The sequence below is a fragment of the Carcharhinus amblyrhynchos genome, chromosome 18 (genome assembly GCF_965287045.1).
Source record: "Carcharhinus amblyrhynchos chromosome 18, sCarAmb.v2.hapA, whole genome shotgun sequence".
Lineage (NCBI taxonomy): Eukaryota > Metazoa > Chordata > Chondrichthyes > Carcharhiniformes > Carcharhinidae > Carcharhinus > Carcharhinus amblyrhynchos.
Window position 1 is genome coordinate 7,046,104 of NC_137341.1, and position 19,131 is coordinate 7,065,234.

Sequence of the window (19,131 nt, forward strand, 5' to 3'; positions counted from 1 at the left end):
GGTGGAGATGTTTGTATAGCTAGAGTACACCTTTGGATGTGGTCCTAGGACATCTTTGGGAGAGATATGGCATCCTTTTGGTGTAAGGTTGTCCACTTCAGCAGAAAGAATAGAGAAATAGAATTTAACTAGGGAGAGACTGCAGTTTGCTGCAGTGCAAAGGGGTCTGGGTATCTTTTTTATGTGAGTTACAAAAAGTTACAGCATGCAAGTAATTAGGAAAGGAAATTGAATGTTGGACTTTATTGCAAGGGGATTGGAGTATAAAAGTAGGGGAGTCTTACTACAACTGTATGGGGCATTTAGAGTACATTGTATTGTTTTGGACTCATTGGGCCCAATTTTACCATTGAATGGGCACAAAAATGTGGTAAAGTCAGCTATGAGGCCATTAACATGGTCCGTGCCCACGTCCATGCAGATGCCCACTTTACTGAGACCCGGGAGTGACCGCAATTCAATTCGCACCTGAAATGGGCACAACGGTGACTTTAATGCACTTGCGTGCATTTGAATTGAATCAATGAACTGCCCGCCCAACCTTATCAGCATTTCCCCCTTTCCCATCCCGTTCGCCAAGCCGGAATCGCGCCGAAATGGAGCTGCTGAGTAAAAGTCCGCATCGGGCGCTCCAGCTGCTGAAGAGGCGAGTTCAGAGCTTCCCAACGGCTCTCTGACTCAGATCAGTGGGTGGGAGGTGGGGGGAGGGGGGGGGGGGGGGCGGGGGGAGGGGAGGCGGCTCAGCTCATTCTCTGGTCAGGGGCGGGGGTGGGAGGGCGGGGGCGACCGTTGCCTGGTTGAGGGGGGAGGAGGGCAAATCATTTTCGGGGAGGGGGGAAAGGGGAGTGAGGCCAGATCATTTTCTGTGGGGAGGGGGAGAGTGAGGCCAGATCCTTCTCTGGGGGCGGTGGGGGTGGTGGGGGGGGGGGAGGTGGGTCAGATATATTTCGGGGGGTGGTGAGGGGGGGTGGGGGGGCTGGTGAGACCAGATCATTCTCTGAGGTTGGGGGGGGGGTGAGTAAGATGGATCTCTGGGGTGGGGGGAACGGGGTGGAGGTCAGAGGGGTCCGCTGCCACTCTGCAGACAATCAGTGGGGGGGGGTGGGGGGCATGGGGTCACAATAGGTCTGGGGAGGGGGGTGGTATTGGATAAGGGGGACAGTGATCTCTCTGGGGGCCATCAATCCTGCTTTTAGCTCCTGGGCCGCTGTCTCACTTTCTGTGAGCCGGCAGCGATCTGACGTGGGCGCGCTTTTTCGAACTGCACATGCGCGCTTCAGAGCTCCGATCGTTTCGGGCGCGAGAAGTCCCGCCCACAGCGCGAATGAGACTGGCGATGTTTTTTTCCAGGTTAAGTGCGTATGGGGGTGCTGAAAGCAGATTCCCAAGTCGGATCTGAATTGTCCCCCCCGGTTCGGCACTTAGAATGAAAATGGTAAAATTAAGGAGTTCAGAGAAGCAGTTCAGAGAAGGTTCACTGGGCTGATAAAGGAGGGTTTGGGCTGTCATACAAGGAAAGGTTAAGAAGGTTGGGCCCAAACTCAGTGGAATTTAGACAAATGAGATGCGATCTCACTGAAGCATATCTGATCCTGAGGGGTTTGACAGGGTGGATGCTGAGAGGGTGTTTCCTCTCCTGGGGGAATCGAGAACTGGGGTCACAGTTTAAAGATAAGGGTCTCCCATTTAAGTCAGAGATAAGGCAGAATTTCTTCTCTTGGAGAATCTTTGAAATTCTCTTCCACAGGGAGGTTGGCTCATTGAATATGTTCAAGTCTGCATTAGGTATTTGATCGACAAGGGAGTTAAGAGTTATGGGGGCAAGCAGGAAAGATTAGCAATGCTCTTATCAAACGGCACAGCAAGTTTTGAGGGTCAGAATGGATTCTATCTGCTCCTACTTATTTTGACCTTGTGTTTTTAATGATCAGGCTATGTGGTTTAGATACAACCACAGATCCATAGACACAGGGTGGGATTTTCCGCCTGCGCGTACCCCAAAACTGGAAAATCCTGCCCGAGGTCAATGGGCCTCTGCCTCGTCCACCGCCACTGCCCACTTCTATTCCCGTGGCGGGCAGCTCTGGAAAATCTCTCCCACGGTCTGCAGTGAGCGGGAAAGAGGTGAGGGAGGGGTTGCAGGGATCTGGGGAAGTCAGGGGCACAGGCTTTCCTTTTGAGAATTGATGCATCACTCTTACTTCCGACCCCACTGTGACATTATTTTAAATTGACCCGGGGAGTTTCCACTCCTTCCTCAATTGCAGCAATTCCCAATCACTTCCTTTCAGCAGACCACTCGATCGTCAGTGAAAGTTCTTACAGACCACAAAGTCCACAAGCCATTTTAAATATTTTTTTCACATAGCCGATGGCTTGTATATCAAAGCGTATTAAAAATGCTGCTATTTCTAATAGTTTATGATGCATACTCACAAATGCATTGCATTGGTCACAGCACATGTACCTGCTATAAGCCTACCAGAGGAAACAGCAACATTTACCTAATGAGAGACTGATGTCGTTCCATAACTCAATGAGAAAACTGATGGCCAAAAATGTCCTGTATCGCCCACCGCGGGATTCGAAGCACACAGAAAATTTGGCGGACTGTTTCATAGAACACCTACGGTGCAGAAGGAGGCCATTTGGCCCATCGAGTCTGCACTGACAACGATACTACACAGGCCCTATCCCTGTAACCCCACGTATTTACCCTGCTAATCCCCCTGACACTGGCCAATCAACCCAACCCACACATCTTTGGGCTGTGGGAGGAAACTGGAGCACCCAGAGGAAACCCACGCAGACACGGGGAGAACGTGCAGACTCCACACAGACGGCGATCCGAGGCCAAAATTGAACCCAGGTCCCTGGCGCTGTGAGGCAGCAGTGCTAACCACTGTGCCGCTGTGACACCCAAGGTCTGTTGAGCTCCAGCGGGTCTTGGGGCGAGAATGACTGGAACATCCCACCTATGTTTTTTTCCCTTGGATCACCTGCAGTATCCTCGTGGACCACCAGTGGTCCGTGGACCACAGGTTGGGAACCAGTGCCCTATCGTGTCAGGAACCAGAGACCAATAACCAGTTTCTCTGACCTGAAAGAAATATCAGATGTTGGGTGGGATTTTCCAGCTGCGCTTAACCCAAAGCCGGAAAATCCTTCAGGTCCTTCATCCATTCCTTGCCCGCTCTGATTCCTGTGGAGGACAGAATGGGAAAATTCGCCTCGTTGTGTTTAATGGTTCGCAAATGTGATTCCATTGGATTTTATCATTGTCTTTGTCCAATTTCAGCCACAGTGAGTTTGTCAATGGCTGCAGGGATGGGGGAGGATTGTGTGTATACATGAAAAATACTGTGTTATTTTTACAGAGAATAGGCATACTTCTCATGTGTATTCATGCATACGAGCTGTAATTCTGTTTGTGGTCTCCACCCAGTGCATGTCACAGCTGCGAAAGAACATCAAAGACGGCAAGCCCGGAGTATTTTGAACCTGGTCGGAATGATCCGGTGCAGCACTGACCGCTCTCTTTCTTATCTCATGTATGGTTGTTACTGTGGAATTGGAGGGAGAGGGTGGCCACGGGATCGCACAGATTGGTAAGGAAATCTCTAGTTACTCAGAGGTGGGATTTGTTTCTCTTGGGGTGAGACTGTCAATCCAATTTATTAGGAACCAGAGCTCAGTCTTGGTGTTGGAAACAGGTTGACAAAAATGGCATGCAACACGAGTGCATAAGTTCACAGTCGCCCGATCAACTCGACAATATCCACTTGGCCCCAGTGGACCGGAATACCTCAATCTCGTTGGCCCCGTCATCGCTGCCAGAGAGAATGGGGAATTTCACGCTCAGCCAAATCTCTATTCACTGCGACGGGACTGGAGAATCTCAGCTGCGGGCGAGGTCGGGGAATTCCCATCCCTGGGCGAGGTCGGAGAATCCCAGCCACAGGCGGGATCGGGGAATCCCATACCTGGGCGGGGTCAGGGAATCCCATACCTGGGCGAAGTCGGAAAATCCCAGCTGCGGGCGGGGTCGGGGAATCAGCTGCGGGTGAGGTCAGAGAATTCCGGCAAATATATTTATGTGATGTTGATAATTTAAATAAAGATCTCAACACCCCCACCTGCCTTACTTTCGCAGGATGGAAGGACTTAGCTGCCCAACTGAAAATCAGTTCCCAAATCATTCCGAGAAATAAAAAAATCACTGACAGTCATGCATAAGAAGGTATTACCTTGTGCATTGAATTACAAAGGTCCTTTTTTGTTTATATATTCGTGTCATTAGTAGGCATACATTAACACTGCAATGAAGTTACTGTGAAAATCTCCTAATCGTCACACTCTGGCGCCTGTTCGGATACACTGAGGGAGAATTTACCATGGCTAATGCACCCTAACCACACATCTTTCAGAGTGTGGGAGGAAACTGGAACACCTAGAGGAAACCCATGCAGACACGGGGAGAGTATGCAAACTCCACACAGATAGTGACCCAAGCCAGGAATCGAAGCCGGGTCCCTGGCACTGTGATGCACCGGTGCTAACCGCAGTGCCACAGAAGGATGCAATGCTCCCAAAAGACTTGGAAGTGTGGTCTCCAGTAGGAAATGCGATGTGATTCCTGCCGGCTGGGTCAGCACGCTTCTGATTGTAATCCACCCACGTTTAGACAATCTTTTGGAGATTGGGGTGATTTGTGCTATGGAATTGATGCGCGGGACCTAAAACTTAAAGATGTCGGCAAGATAGGCTCCTCAGAAAACAGGGTGCTCTTATTAAGGACATGCCAATCTCAAAATAATGCGACAGGCCCAACCCCCCCCCACTCGCCATTATCCTCCTTCCCCCACCCCCAGTCGCCAGTACCAGCCGCTCCTCCTGCAAAGTGAGCGACACCCCGCTATGGGGTTGCCTAAGAGCCCATCCACTTCAGGCCCCACCCCTTGGCAGTGCCAACCTGGTAGCACAAAACTGGCACTACCCCTGGCAGTACCCAGGGGTTCCAGTGGCCTCTGAGCTCGCCGGCGTGGTCTCTGTTTGTGATTCCGGCTGGCTGCACCTTGAGCTAGTGGGTGGGTGAATTCCAGGAGCTGAGTGAATCCAGCTTAAAACAAATCCTGCGTATTTAAATAACTTTTATTGAAAGTCACTGGACATGATTATGTCCTGGCTGGAGGCAAGGAGAATCTCAAAATGCATTCTCCCTGTTACAGATCATTTTCCAGCCCCTCTAGGGACCATAACAGGAGTCGCTGGCTGGCCAGCATTTATTGCCCATCCCTCATTGCCTGAGCGCATTTGAGAGTCAACCACATTGCTATGCCTTTGTAGGCCAGACCAGGTAAGGATGGCAGATTTCCTCCTCTAAAGAGTTTTCATTAGTGAACCAGAAGTGGTTTTTCTCACGATTGACAATGGTTTCATGGTCATCAGTAGGTTCTTAATTCCAGATATTTTTTATTGAATTTCAATCCCACCAGCTGCTGTGGTGGGATTCGAACCTGGCTCCCCAGAACATTAGCTGCATCTCTGGATTAACAGACTAGCGAAATTATCACGAGGCCCAATGCTGCCATCCTGAAAATGACCCGGTTATTCTAACTTGTTTTATCTGTTCTCTGACACGTGCAATCTCAGGCAGGCTTACAGTGGGTCCACTGTCTGAGTTAGGAAGAGCCACACTGAGTTGGGTTTCTTGTTGTAGATTCTACTATCCAGCATCTTCCTCCAGTTAGTGTTTAGATGCTGGATGAGGCTCGGTTACAATGTGCAAATAATCCGCAGATACTCACTATCTGGATATGAGCAAAGGCCAGTGAGTTAGGTGTGAGAGACTCTCATACCACGAGTGAGAGTTACTGTTTACAGAAGCAAAAAGGAAAAAAGAAGAAAATAACCACTCCTCACTTGCTTTTGTGGCTGTTGACATCCATATAAGGAAGTCTTTTGGTGCGCTATCAGCAGTACATTTTTACCTTCTCGACATCAGTTGATGCTCAACTAATTGGTTACTTTTCTCACTCATTCATTCATTCCTTTTTTGCCTTCAGGTGCTGTTTTAGACATGACTGCTGTTACGCGAAAGCAGAGGAAGCTGGTTGTCATCCCAAATTAGATGATTATAACTGGTCTTGCAGATATGGTAATCCTAGATGTGGTGAGTAAGTGGTTATTCTTAAAAGGCTGGATTCTAATGGCAGGCAGGATTGGAATGGGTGCACGAGACCGGGGATGAGTGGCGCGCCTGGAAATTGGGAACCACACGAGGCCCAGTTGACTTTGTAAAGGTTGGATCTTACTTAAATGGAGCTTGCCAGCTTCCCAATCGAACCCACAACCAGGTCAATCTATTACCAATCGCTGATGCAGAGGTAGATTAATTGGTGACAGGCCCAAGGTTGGCTGAGACCCAACCAGACTGGATGGCCAAGGAAGGGGCTCAGGTGGCCATCCTCCTTGGTTATCAGTCTGTAAATCCTTCCAATATCCCTGAGGACAGGCGTTAAGAGCAGGAGAGTGTCCTGGGAAGACAAGCTGCAGAGGGCGACAGCAAACCTCAGCAGTTCTTTGCCAAACGTCAACGTGGACCAACACAATGGGAGCCCATGGTTGCCAGTGCCACCCTAGGGCACTGGAGGAGGAGGTACGGCACGCTGGGTTTTGATGACAGCACCCACCTACCCAGCTTATCATGAGTTCAGCTCAGAGTTGGGGGCAGGAAGAGGGTGGTCTAGTCAATTTTATGACCTGTGTTATTGGAAAGCAGACCTATTTTACATGCCCTCCCCCCCACAAGTAGTGCAAGTAGCTTGGTATTGAGAAAGGATTTCCTTTTTGCCCTAGGCTTACCAAATGTGAAAACACAATCTGTTTTCGTGCCTTTTCATCTTCTGGACAACAAAGCCACACACTATATAACACAATCACTGTGTCAGCCCTGTACTAATAGCATTGCTAAGCATTTGAAGATCATAGAATCCCTACAAAAGGAGGCCATTACACCCACCGAGTCTGCACCGACCACAATACCACCCAAACCTATCCTCATAACTCCACATATTTACCCTGATCATTTTTCGGCCCCTCGAGTGAGAGCTTCTGGCCACAATAGGAGTCGCCGTCTGGCCAGCATTTATTGCCCATCCTCAGCTGCCTGAGCACATTTGAGAGTCAACCACATTGCTATGGTCAATTTACTATGGCCAATCCACCTAACCTGCGCATCTTTTGCGGGTGGGAGGAAACCGGAGCACCCGGAGGAAACCCATGCAGACACAGGGAGAACGTGCAGAGTCTGCACAGACAGTGACCCGATGCCGGAATCGAACCCTTGTCCCTGGACCATGAAACAGCAGTGCTAACATTGTGCCACTGTGCTGCCCTGTTCAAATTTCACCATCTGCCACGGTGGGATTCAAGCCCGGGTCCCCAGAGGGGATCCTCTGGATTACAAGTCCAGCTCTGTCACTGCCTTCTCGTTTGTGATCAAGCGTAACCAATTTAGATGTAATATTTTCGAAATGCGGTACGCCTTTTGAGGAATTAAAACATTCAGGTATCAAAAGCGTCAGTGTTGCCTGTAAAAATATCTGTTTTGCTAAGAAAGGGGAACTGTTAACGTCTCTGAGAAAGAGGGGAAAACACTTGTAATCTCACGCCTAACGGGAAGCATCAGCCCTGCGCAGCCCTTGAGACCGATCGCACCATTCGAAAAGCTATCAGAAGTCGAGATGCCCAGAGGCACAGTCTGAACATCGTGATAAAACAATGTACAAAATTCACAATTGTTTTGGTTCATCGAGTTTATTGTGGGGAACATGGTGAGTGTTGGAAAGGGCAGTCAGTACACACAGGGAAAACATTTTTCAAGTTCACACTCTGGAATGATGCACTTTGCCGAGCACCGCAGGCAACCTGCGAGGAATTGTTGAGAATTCCCCCATTGTTTGATGCAATTTAACGCATCAGAACATAATTTTTTTTGTGTGCGTTATTTCCAACATGCTTAATTTCCCAGAGGTGATCTCACACATCAGGAATCTTTTTAGAATTTCAATTGCAAAAAAAACATTACTTAAGATTACTTCTTATGAAAACAAAACTACTAATCTACATCTTCTGAACTGTCAATTGTTGTTGAACAGCGAGTTGTTAACGATATCAAGAGAATAGGGCTAAGAAGTCACTGTACGGAACAGCTAAATACATATCAAAGATAGTCACTCGCTCAAAGTGCTTCAGTAATTTTTCTATTTTGAATTTGCGTTGAATAAGTGGCTGTTGGAATCCAGGACTCTCAGTAATTTAGTTGCAATTCACTCACATCCCTTACGTAAATGTATAGAAATGACAGAGATGAAGGTTGAAAGGTTGACATATTATTATTTATTATATTATCTCTTTAAGAGACGGTGTGCAAAATCACCTGCCATTAAGGTGTACAGTCTACTGCCTCACGCTGACAGCCGAAAGCGGCTTTAACAGAGGTAAAGGACAATTGGGAGAGATTTTACCAGAACTTGGCAAAATGTCAAGCTCACTAAGAAAGCCCTCAGCTGCACAGAACAGTTTTCTGTTCAGGCTTTGAGCCTCTTCGAGAATAAAAATAAGTGAGTGTGTGTAATAACTAAGGAAGCCAACTGGAAAGAAACTGGCCAGAATTCTTCATTGATGTGGGGTTGATGTTAATGGGAATTCCATTGACAGTGGTGGGACCAGATTTTGCCGCCACTAGCGAACAACACGCCACCACCCACTGGCGGGAAACACGCAACTGGGAGGTCAGGGAATGTCACTGATGGTGTTTTGTTTTAGAAAGCAAAAGTTAAGCCTGCGGGTACATGTACATAAGTCCCAACTGGGACAATGGAATACTGGACCCACTCAGGGGTCCACCTATAAAGGACTTGGTATACATGTTCTACTTGTTCAGATAATTACCTGTTACCAGGGGAACTCGTATTCTACAAGTCCTACTGGGAGGTCAATCAGGGATTCCCCATGTACGTTCAGGGGATTGCCACAGAATATTTCATGCTGTCACTCTGACAGAGAGGGACTCTTAGAGTCAGCAGCCCGGGTTCAATTCCGGTCTTGGGTCACTGTCTGTGTGGAGTCTGCACATTCTCCCTATGTCTGTGTGGGTTTCTTGGGGGTGGTCTGGTTTCCTCCCACAGTCCAAAGATGTGCAGGTTGATTGGTCATACTAAATTGACCCTAGTATCAGGGGGATTAGCAGATGGGTTATGGGAAGAGGGACTGGGTGGGATTGTAGTCGGTATAGACTCGATGGGCTGAATGGTTTCCTTCTGCACTGTAGGGTATCTATGATCTATGAAAAGCTCTACTGAGATCAGGGGGCCAGCTGTAAAGAGCATCCATTTGGTCTCTCTCAGCACAGCACAGCTCCGATTGAGAATTGAGCGAACAGGAATCGCACCCATTCCATTTCACTGAGAGTTAGGCTGGAATTTTACCAGCAAACCCGTCCCAATTCCGGAAGGGTCCTACAAAACACGAGCAGACGTGCCGGTAAAATTCCGCCCCTGGTGTTCGATTAGTCAGCACCTTGTCTGGAACAATTTAACTTTTAACAAAACTATTGGAATTTCCTCCTTAAATTTTATTTCTCTGCAGAATAAATATGAAACACTGGCTGGAGTATCCAACCTTGCGTCTGTGAGCTGAGATTTGGCTGAGGTCCAAATTCTCTGTTCTCACTGGGACGTGCAAGGCCACAGAATTCCAGCCACCATTTAACCTTGCGTGTCCTTTGGGGAAAGAAATCTGCCGTCCCTACCTGGTCTGCGCTACACATGACTCCAGACCCACAGCTCTTAAAACGCCCTCAGGGACAGGCCCAGCCAACAACACCCAAATCCCATGAACAAATTCAAAAAAAGAATCAAACTGACCAAATGACCATAAAACTTAGGAGCAGAATTAGACCACTCGGCCCATCGAGTCTGCTCTGCCATTCGATCACAGCTGATTTCTTTCTCATCTGAACCGTAATATCATTGACTTTTTATACTTCAAATGGCCAACACTCCAATATTTTTGAACTTCTGTTGGGCTGCAGCTCCCTTAGACTGCCTCAGTATTACTGCATGCATGACCTCAGGAGGGGATGTATATCTTTTAGTTATCTTCCTCATGATACATCTATCAAGGAAACCCTTTAATGCTGCTTGCTCATATTTAAAAAAACAGCCGATTGCAAATCATGTTTAAAAAATCTGCGAAACTTCAATGAAACTTTTTTTAAAACCTGAAACTCATATTTACTTTCATTTCATCTTATTTTACTGTATTGAAATAGATTGTGCTGTCAAACCTTAGTAATCTTGAGTTAGGTGTAGCAATGGACATGAATAGTGAGCCTTTTGCATTTATCATTTCACTTCAGCCGTAGAGTCACTGGTGCTGCTATGCCTGAGTTAGTTTTGGGCCAAGTGTCAACTGAGTCAGCAGGATGGTTACACCTCACCTTCTCTTTCTGTATAAAAAGGAAACGTATGCTTTAAAGACCTCTGCTGGAATGTTTAAAATATATTAATGGGATGTGGGCGTTGCTGGCAGCATTTGTTGCCTATCCCTAATTGCTCGTGAACTTGTGGTTTGCATTGCCACTCCTAAGGGCAGTTAAGAGTAAACCGTAAATCAAACAGAATAAGACACCGGCACAGTGGCACTGTGGTTAGCACTGTTGCTTCACAGCGCCAGAGACCTGGGTTCGATTCCGGTCCCGGGTCACTGTCTGTGTGCAGTTTGCACATTCTGCCCGTGTCTGCATGGGTTTCCTCCAGATGCTCCGGTTTCCTTCTGCAGTCCAAAGATGTGCTGGTTAGGTTGATTGACCATACTAAATTGATCCTTAGTGTCAGGGGGATTAGTCGGATAAATGCATAGGGTTTCAGGGCCAGGGCCTGGGTGGGATTGTTGTCGGTGCATTGTAGGGATTCTATGATTCTATAAAAACACTGGAAAAACTCAACAGGTCTGGCAGTGTCTGTGGAGAGAGAAAAATAGTTACAGCCTGGAGTCCAAACATCACATTGGACTCGAAATGCGTTTCACTCTTCACAGATCCTGCCAGACATGCTAAGTTTGCCCAGCAGTTTCTGTTTTTATTTCAGATCTCCAGCATCCACAGTACTTTGCTTTAATAAGAGGCTGTGGGTGTGGAGACACATTTAGGCCAGACCAGGTAAGGATGGCAGAATTCCTTCCTTTAAGGACATTAGTGAGCCAGATGTAACTTTGCAACAGTCAATGATAGTTTTATGGAAACCAGTACCATGAGCTTTCAGTTCTAGATTTAATTTAAATGTTATCAGCTACTGACTTGAACCCATGTCCCCAGAGCATCTGGCTTACCAGTCTGCTACATCACCACTACACCATCATGTCCAAGTCTTGCAGGATAGCCCTGGGACAACCACATAACACAAGTCGTTTAATCTATTGAGGAAGTTGCGAGTAAGTTGAAGTTTATTTATTAGTGTCACAAGTAGGCTTACATTAACATGCGATGAATTAACTGTGAAAATCCCCTCGTCCCTACACTCTGGCGCCTGTTCAGGTATATTGAGGGAGAATTTAGCATGCATCGAACCAGCACATCTTTCGGACTGTGGGAGAAAACCGGAGCACCCGGAGGAAACCCATGCAGACTCCACACAGACAGTGACCCAAGCTGGCAACCTGGGTCCCTGGTGCTTTGAGACAGCAGTGCTAACCAGTGTGCCATCCTGCCACCCTAAGTAGCACCTTGCCCATCACCAGGACATCGCAAACGCCGCACGGCCAATCATCCACGTTGCAAGGGCATCCGTTGTTGTTCTGCACATTGAGAGGTTCGACAACAGCGATGTGATAAAATGAGCGGTAAAGTTTTTTTTTGCTGGTATTAGTTGAAGGATGAATATTGGTCAGGACACCAGGATACGAACAACCTTCTTGAAACAGTCCTTGGGATTTGTTTTTGTTCTCTGCAGATAGTTGACTATTTCATCGAAAATAATAATAACTTTGCCAACCTAGCATTCCCTGCGAACAGCATTGGTGTGAGCTAGACGATGTGCAAATGCTGGAGTGAGGTTTGATCAGACTACAGCCTGATTCAGGCAAAATACCTGATTATTTCATGCCAATTACAATACATAGTATAAAGTTTAAAAAGCAAACCTTTGTTTTTATTATAGGATTCTTCTTTGACCATTGCGAAAGGATGATTTGTGAATGTGACATGAAGCTTTCCCACTGCTTGAAGAATTCTGTCTACCGGAAGAGATACGCAGTGTGGCCCAATTTCCTGTGTGGGAAGAGAAGACCACATTGTCCTGAATATTGAACGTTATGGGTATATTCTTAAAACGCAGCTCTTGGTTGAATGTGGAGCTTAGCTTTGGGTCGACTCAACACACAAGTGTTCAGCAGTTTTCTAGCTAAAAATGAGGCTTTTTTTCAAAATGACCCCGCAACTAAAACAGGATAAAGGAAGTGAAATTGTAGGATCACGCTGCCTGCAATATTCCACACTTTCGTAATAATGAGTGTGAAATCACAGACTGCAGTCGTGATACACTCCCTATGAGGAAAGGGTCATAGAGGTTTACAGCACAGAAACAGGCTCTTTGGCCCAACTTGTCCATGCCACCCTTTTTTTTATTAACCACTAAGCAAATCCCAATTGTCCGTGTTTGGCCTATATACTCGACACCAATCTTACCCTGTCTAAACGTTTTTAAAAGATAAAATTGTACCCATCTCTACTCCTACCTCTGGCAGCTTGTTCCAGACATTTACCACCCTCTGTGTGAAAAAATTGCTCCTCTGGATACTTCTGTATCACTCCCCTCTCATTTCCCTTTGAGAAAAGACGTTAGCTGTCTCTCATTATGCCTGTCATTATTTATAGACCTCTATAAGATCACCCCTAAGCCTCCTACGCTCCAGAGAAAAAAGTCCCTCCCTATCCACCTCTCCTTATGACTCAAACCATCAAGTCCCGGTAGCATCCTAGTAAATCTTTTCTGCACTCTTTCTAGTTTAATAATATCCTTTCTATAATAGGCTGACCAGAACTGTACACAGTATTCCAAGTGTGGCCTTACCAATGTCTTGTACAACTTCAACAAGACATCCCAACTCCTGTATTCAATGTCCCTGGAGTGTGCGATGCTATACGATATCCAGTCTTGACAGAATTGTACTTAAACAAGCAGAAACAACAAAACAGAAAATGCTGGAAAATCTCAGCAGGTCTGACAGCATCTGTGGAAAGAGAAGCCATTATTCTCCTCGTGTCCGTGGAGGTTTCCTCCGGGTGCTCCAGTTTCCTCTCACAACTGAAACTGGTGGATTGGCCATGCTACATTGACCCTAGTTGTCAGGGGATTAGCAGGGTAAATATGTGGGGTTATGGGAATAGGGCCTGGGTGGGATTGTGGTCAGTGCAGACACGATGGGCCGAAGGGCCTCCCTTCTGCACTGTCGGGATTCTGTGATGGGTCCCGCAAAATCATTGAGCCAGACTTGTTGCTGGCTTGGTTCCTTCATTTGGACACAAAGCCCATGGTAAAATTCAGCCCAAAGCTTTGACAGAGAGCTAGGGAAAGATCCTTGGGGCAAATTGGGGGTAGTAGTGCGAGAATGGGAATAGAAGCCATTGGCAGGTGCTTCTCTGGCTGGATGTGGATAGATAAAAATGGAATCAGGTGAGAGAGCAGACCCACCTGGCTGGACAGCAAGAGAGAGGCTTTGGCAGTGGATGGTTTTGGTGAACTGTTTCAAAAGGCTGTCCACCGGGATGGAGGAAAAGTTTATCACAGCACAGTCACGGGGGATATGTAATTTCGGTTTGATCCGTTTCGGTACTGTGACAAGGGTAGAAACCTGATTGTAGGGATTCAAACATGGAGTTCCAGGGAAGACGGTAATGGATTTTTGGAGATGACAGCACATTCAAAAAGCCTAGAGTGGAAAGACAGGCTGGACTTGAATGTGCAGTTTGCAAGGACAGAGGAGAGGGTCAAGGATTTCTTTGAAGCGAGTCATGACAATGGAAGATTTAAAGGAGAGAGGAACAACTACCTGGAGGCAAATAACTGCCCACAATATTGGCTAAAATGGGAGCCAGGAAGGGTGGTTGGATGGTCAGTGGTTTAGTGACAGTTGGGTTGAGAAAGCGGGAGGAACATAAGAACATAAGAACATAAGAACATAAGAAATAGGAGCAGGAGTAGGCCATCTAGCCCTTCGAGCCTGCCCCGCCATTCAATAAGATCATGGCTGATCTGTTGTGGCTCAGTTCCACTTTCCCGCCCTCTCCCCATAACCCTTAATCCCCTCTCTTATCAAAAACCCATCAACCCGCTTCTTAAAAATATTTAGCGAGGCAGCCTCCACCACTTCAACGGGCAGAGAATTCCAGAGAACAAGAAGGGAAAATAAGGGAAAGATGCAAACTCGAGATGGGGGGATGGTGGGTGGGGCAGGATCTCAGAGGAAGTTTGGCCTGATGGAGAAAGGGAAAAGAGGGAGGCAGATGTCAGGATCTTAGAAATCCATGAGCTCCTCATCGGAATTGCTGGAAGTGAGCACAGAGAGGAGAAGGGCTTAGAGCATGGAGCTGGGCATGACTGTAAGATCTTGAATAGTGAGCTGGAATAGGCCATTCAGCCCTTTGAGCCTGCTCCGCCGCTCTTTTTGACATTGCTGATCATCCAATTCAATATCCTAATCCCAGCTTCCTCCCGTATCCCTTGATCCCTTTCGTCCCAGGAGTGATATCTAATTTCTTCTTGAAATCACACAATGTTTTGGCTTCAGCTAGTTTCTGTGATAGTGAGTTCCACACATTCAGCACCCTCCGGGTGAAGAATAGTGTTTTATGTGGGTCAGTCGGATCTGGCTACCCAGCCAATATCCATCTGTGAGCTTCAACACAGAGTGATGGTCAGACTATGTAGACATTGGGCCTGATTTTACCATCATGTTGGGCTTGTTTTTGGGCGCAAAATCTTGGTAAAGTCGGGCGTGAGTCGAGTAGGGTGATCCATGCCCACCTCCACACCAGATCCCCCTTTACCAAGGCTGAAAATGGCCACAATTGGAGCCGCACCTGAAATGGGAGCAATGGCCATTTAAATGCATTTGCAAGCATTTAAATTGACCTCATGGGCTGCAGGCCCAACTTTAGCAGCACTTCGTCCTTTACCACCAGGTTTGCCCATCAGGAATTGGCGAGAAACAGACAAGCTCCGTCTAAGTTTGATTTGGGCGCTCCAGTTAGTGAGGGTTAGTGACCAGGTAAGTTCTTCAGTGTCCAATGGCTCTCTGCTTGAGATCGGTGGGGCGGGGGGGGGAGGTGGACTCGCCACTGCATTGCCTGCTATCAATGGGGGGAGAACGGGGAGAACCAGTGCCACTCTGCCTCTGATAGGTAGGGGAGAAGGTGGGGGGGGTGCACTGCCACTCTGCCTGAGATCATTGGGGGGAGAAGTTTGGGTCTACTGCCACTCTGCCTATGGGGGAAGGGGGATCTGTTGCCACTCTGCCTGTGATCGGTGGAGGTGAAAGGTGGGGGGTGGGGGTCCACTGCCACTCTGCCTGTGATCAGTGGGGGGGGTTGGGGGGTGCGTGGATAAGGGGGTCCATTACGCAGTCGAGGCTACCTCATTGAATGATTTTAAGGCAAGGATAGATCATTTTTTTAACAGTAAAAAATTAAGGGTTATGGTGAGCGGGCAGGTAAGTGGAGCCGAGTCCACAAAATGATCAGCCGTGATCTTATTGAATGGCGGAGCAGACTCGAGGGGCCAGATGGCCGACTCCTGCTCCTAGTTCCTATGTCTGGAATGTTGTGGGAGTGGGGCAATGTCTGCGGAGGCCAGGGAGAGGCATTATCCGGCCCGGGAGGGACGTGGCAGGGGAACAGCATTCTATAATTTTTCTACCTGCGCGTGCACAGTTGGAGACGCCGATCGGAGCTACAGGATTTTGATCGTGTTAAGCCTCGCCCATGGGCTGCTACAGTGTGATTCAGAATCGCTGGTTTTTTTTCAGGCAGCGTGCGTATGGAGGCGCCTCAGAACGGGTCTAAAAGTCAGATCTGAAAGACTCTCAGTTTCCAGTCCGCCCAACACTTCGAATGGTAAAACAGGGCCCTCTGTGTACCACAGCTAAACCCAAATTTTTGCCCAAAGAGAAACACATCCATTTACTTTCCAGCAGCATTTGCTTGCAAGTGATCAGGATCAGGAATGATGACTAGTTTTTACCCTTGCTGTTGTCACAACCCTGGCCAAGATTAGTTACCACACAGACCAGAGACTGAAAGTGAGCTCTTTGCACTCGAAGCCATAAGGTCACAGACTCAAGTTCCCCTCCAGGAATGTGAGCACACCATCAAAGCTAACACTTTCATGCAGTTACACATCAGACTTTTGTTCTGTCAAAGGTCTTGTCTTCTGGATGAAATGCAAAAGACCCCATGGCACTTTTCAAAGAAGGACTAATACCTGAATGCATGATCCAGATCCACAGCAATGTGCTTGATTCTCAACTGCCCTCCGAGGGTAACTAGGGACGGGTAACAAATGCTGGCCAGCCAGCAACACTCATGTCCCATGAATGAATAAAAACAAAATAAACACAATTTGAATTCACCATCAAGTACGGTACCTGTAAGTGGCTTAATGGGTGAATTCAACTCCACTGGGTTGTCCTGTCAGAATCATAGAAACCCTACAATGCAAAAGGAGGCCATTCAGCCCATTGAGTGCACTGACAACAATCCCACCCAGACCCATCCCCATAGTCCTACAGGAAAGGACCTCCTCGTGATCTGGACAGAATTTATACTTCAGATTATCTGGTCGTTGATCTCACTATTGTTTGTGGGCGCCTGTGGGCATAAGATTGGCTGCTATGTGTCCCCTACATTATCACAGTGACCACATTTCAAAATTACTTTATTAACTTTGTAATATTTAAGGACATTCCCAAGGTCGGAAAAATGCTCCATAAATGCCCCATTAATTGTCTCTCTGATTTATACAATTCAACATTTAAATCCCATGAGCCTGGGTAGCACGGTGGTTAGCACTGCTGCCTCACAGCGTCAGGGACCCAGGTTCGATTCCCGACTGGAGTCACTGTCCGTGTGGAGTTTGCACGTTCTCCCAAATTCAGCGTGGGTTTTCTCCGGGTGCTCCAGTTTCACAGTCCAAAGATGTGCAGGTTATGCGCATGCTAAATTGCCACTTAGTGTCCATGGATGCGTAGGTTAGAGGGAATAGTGGGGTAAATATGTGGGATTAGGGGATGGGTGTGGTGGGATTGTTGTCTGTGTACTCAATGGGCTGAATGGCCTCCTTCTGCACTGTAGGGTTTCTATGATTCTAACAGGACAGCCCAGTGGAAGTGAATTCACCCATTAAACCACTTAAAAGGTACCGTACTTAATGGTGAATTCAAATTGTGTTTATTTTTATTCATTCATGGGACATGGGTGTTGCTGGCTGGCCAGCATTTATTGCCCATCCCTAGTTACCCTTGGAGGGCAGTTGAGAATCAACCACATTGCTGTGGATCTGGATCATGCATTCAGATATTAATTACTGATTTGGGGGCATTCCAATCACTCAGCTACAGAGCCAGGATCGCTCACTTCCTAGACTGCCAGTTAAAGGCAAAGGGATTAAACAAGAGATGGTTTGTACACTCATCAAATCGCCAGTGCCATCCACAGGACCTCAGGAAAACGTTTTGAAAATTAGGGAGCGCCATTTTCTGTTGGGGTGAGAGCCTCATGAGACCATTTTGCCAAAGTCAGTTCATGAAATCCTGCTGATCTCATTAGAAAAAAAGATTGTGTGGTAAAAATCAACTTAAATGAGTAAAAATCCCGGTGAGCAAGCAGGACTCAGGAACGTTATCAGAGTCACAATGTGGCCGAGATTCTCCAACCTCGCCCGTGGATGGGATTCTCTGCTCCCACGGCAGTGAATTTGGCTGAGGGCCAAATTCTCCATTCTCGCTGGCAGCAGGGGGAGTGCGAGATTGGAGAATTCCGGCCTATATATATATATCTCTTCGTTAAATATAAAAATTGAAGTTTAAACTATCTAATCATCATTCAGGTAAATTTCGGAACAGCATGTTCAAGGACACGAGAAAGCGTAACTAAATTTGCAAAATGATAAAGAACTTTAATCTAGATAAGAATCAGGTTTTGTTTTAGTATTGAGGCCACAATTTCCTTGGGAAATAAGCTTCAAAATGGAGTAGAGGTGCAGAGGAATTTGAGGGTATAGAATCCCAGGTCACCCAAGGCAGCAACACAGGTTAATCAACAAAAAAAAATCAAACCGGTGTTCATTTCTAAAGGGTAGAAGCAAAAAGCAGAGAAGTCACATTCAACTTAGGATCCCCACAGTGCCAGGGGGAAAGAGGCCATCAGACCCTTCCAATCTACACCGACTCGCCAAAACAGCATCTTACGCAGGTCCAACTCCTGTTCTATCACTGCATTTACCATGGCTAATCCACCTAATCTACACATTTTTGGATACAAAGCAGCTACTTAGCATGGCTAGATAGAAATATAGAAACTAGAAGCAGGAGCAGGCCATTTGGCCCTCGATCCTGCTCTGCCATTCATTATGATCGTGGCCAATCATCAAATTCAATATCCTGATTCCCTCTTGTCCCCATATCCCTTCAGCCCCAAGAGCTAGATCTAATTTCTTCTCGAAATCAGACAACGTTTTGGCCTCAACTACATTCTGTGAATTTCACACATTCATCACCTCTGGGTGAAGAAATTTCTCCTCATCCCCAGTTCGAAAAGACTGACTCTCTATCCTCAAACTATGACTCTCTAGTTCTGGACATAATCAGGAACATTGAGCGTGATTCTCCCAGAAAAAATTCTAAGTGTCGAATTTGCGTCGAAACTGGAGTAAATCGTGCTGATTTTTTTCAGTGGGGAAATGAATCTCCCGCACAATGTATGAAGCAAAGTGCCTCAGCGTGAATCCCTCTAAAAATCAGGGGCAGGTCCTGTTCCTCTCCACCAGTTAGTGAAAGATTAACATGGTAGGTTGG

At 47.0% G+C, this 19,131-nt stretch overlaps 1 protein-coding gene across 1 annotated transcript in view; it reads left to right on the forward strand.

Moving 5' to 3' along the window:
- Positions 1 to 14,212, forward strand: part of LOC145355175 (phospholipase A2-like) — a 50,232-nt gene extending 36,020 nt beyond the window's left edge. Inside the window, exons 3-5 of the mRNA XM_080207088.1 lie at positions 3,446 to 3,608; positions 6,066 to 6,172; positions 12,222 to 14,212. Coding sequence (XP_080063214.1) covers positions 3,446 to 3,608; positions 6,066 to 6,172; positions 12,222 to 12,370 — 419 coding nt within the window. The 3' untranslated portion in view covers positions 12,371 to 14,212. The remainder of the gene's footprint in view (positions 1 to 3,445; positions 3,609 to 6,065; positions 6,173 to 12,221) is intronic.
- The last annotated feature ends 4,919 nt before the right edge of the window (positions 14,213 to 19,131 follow it).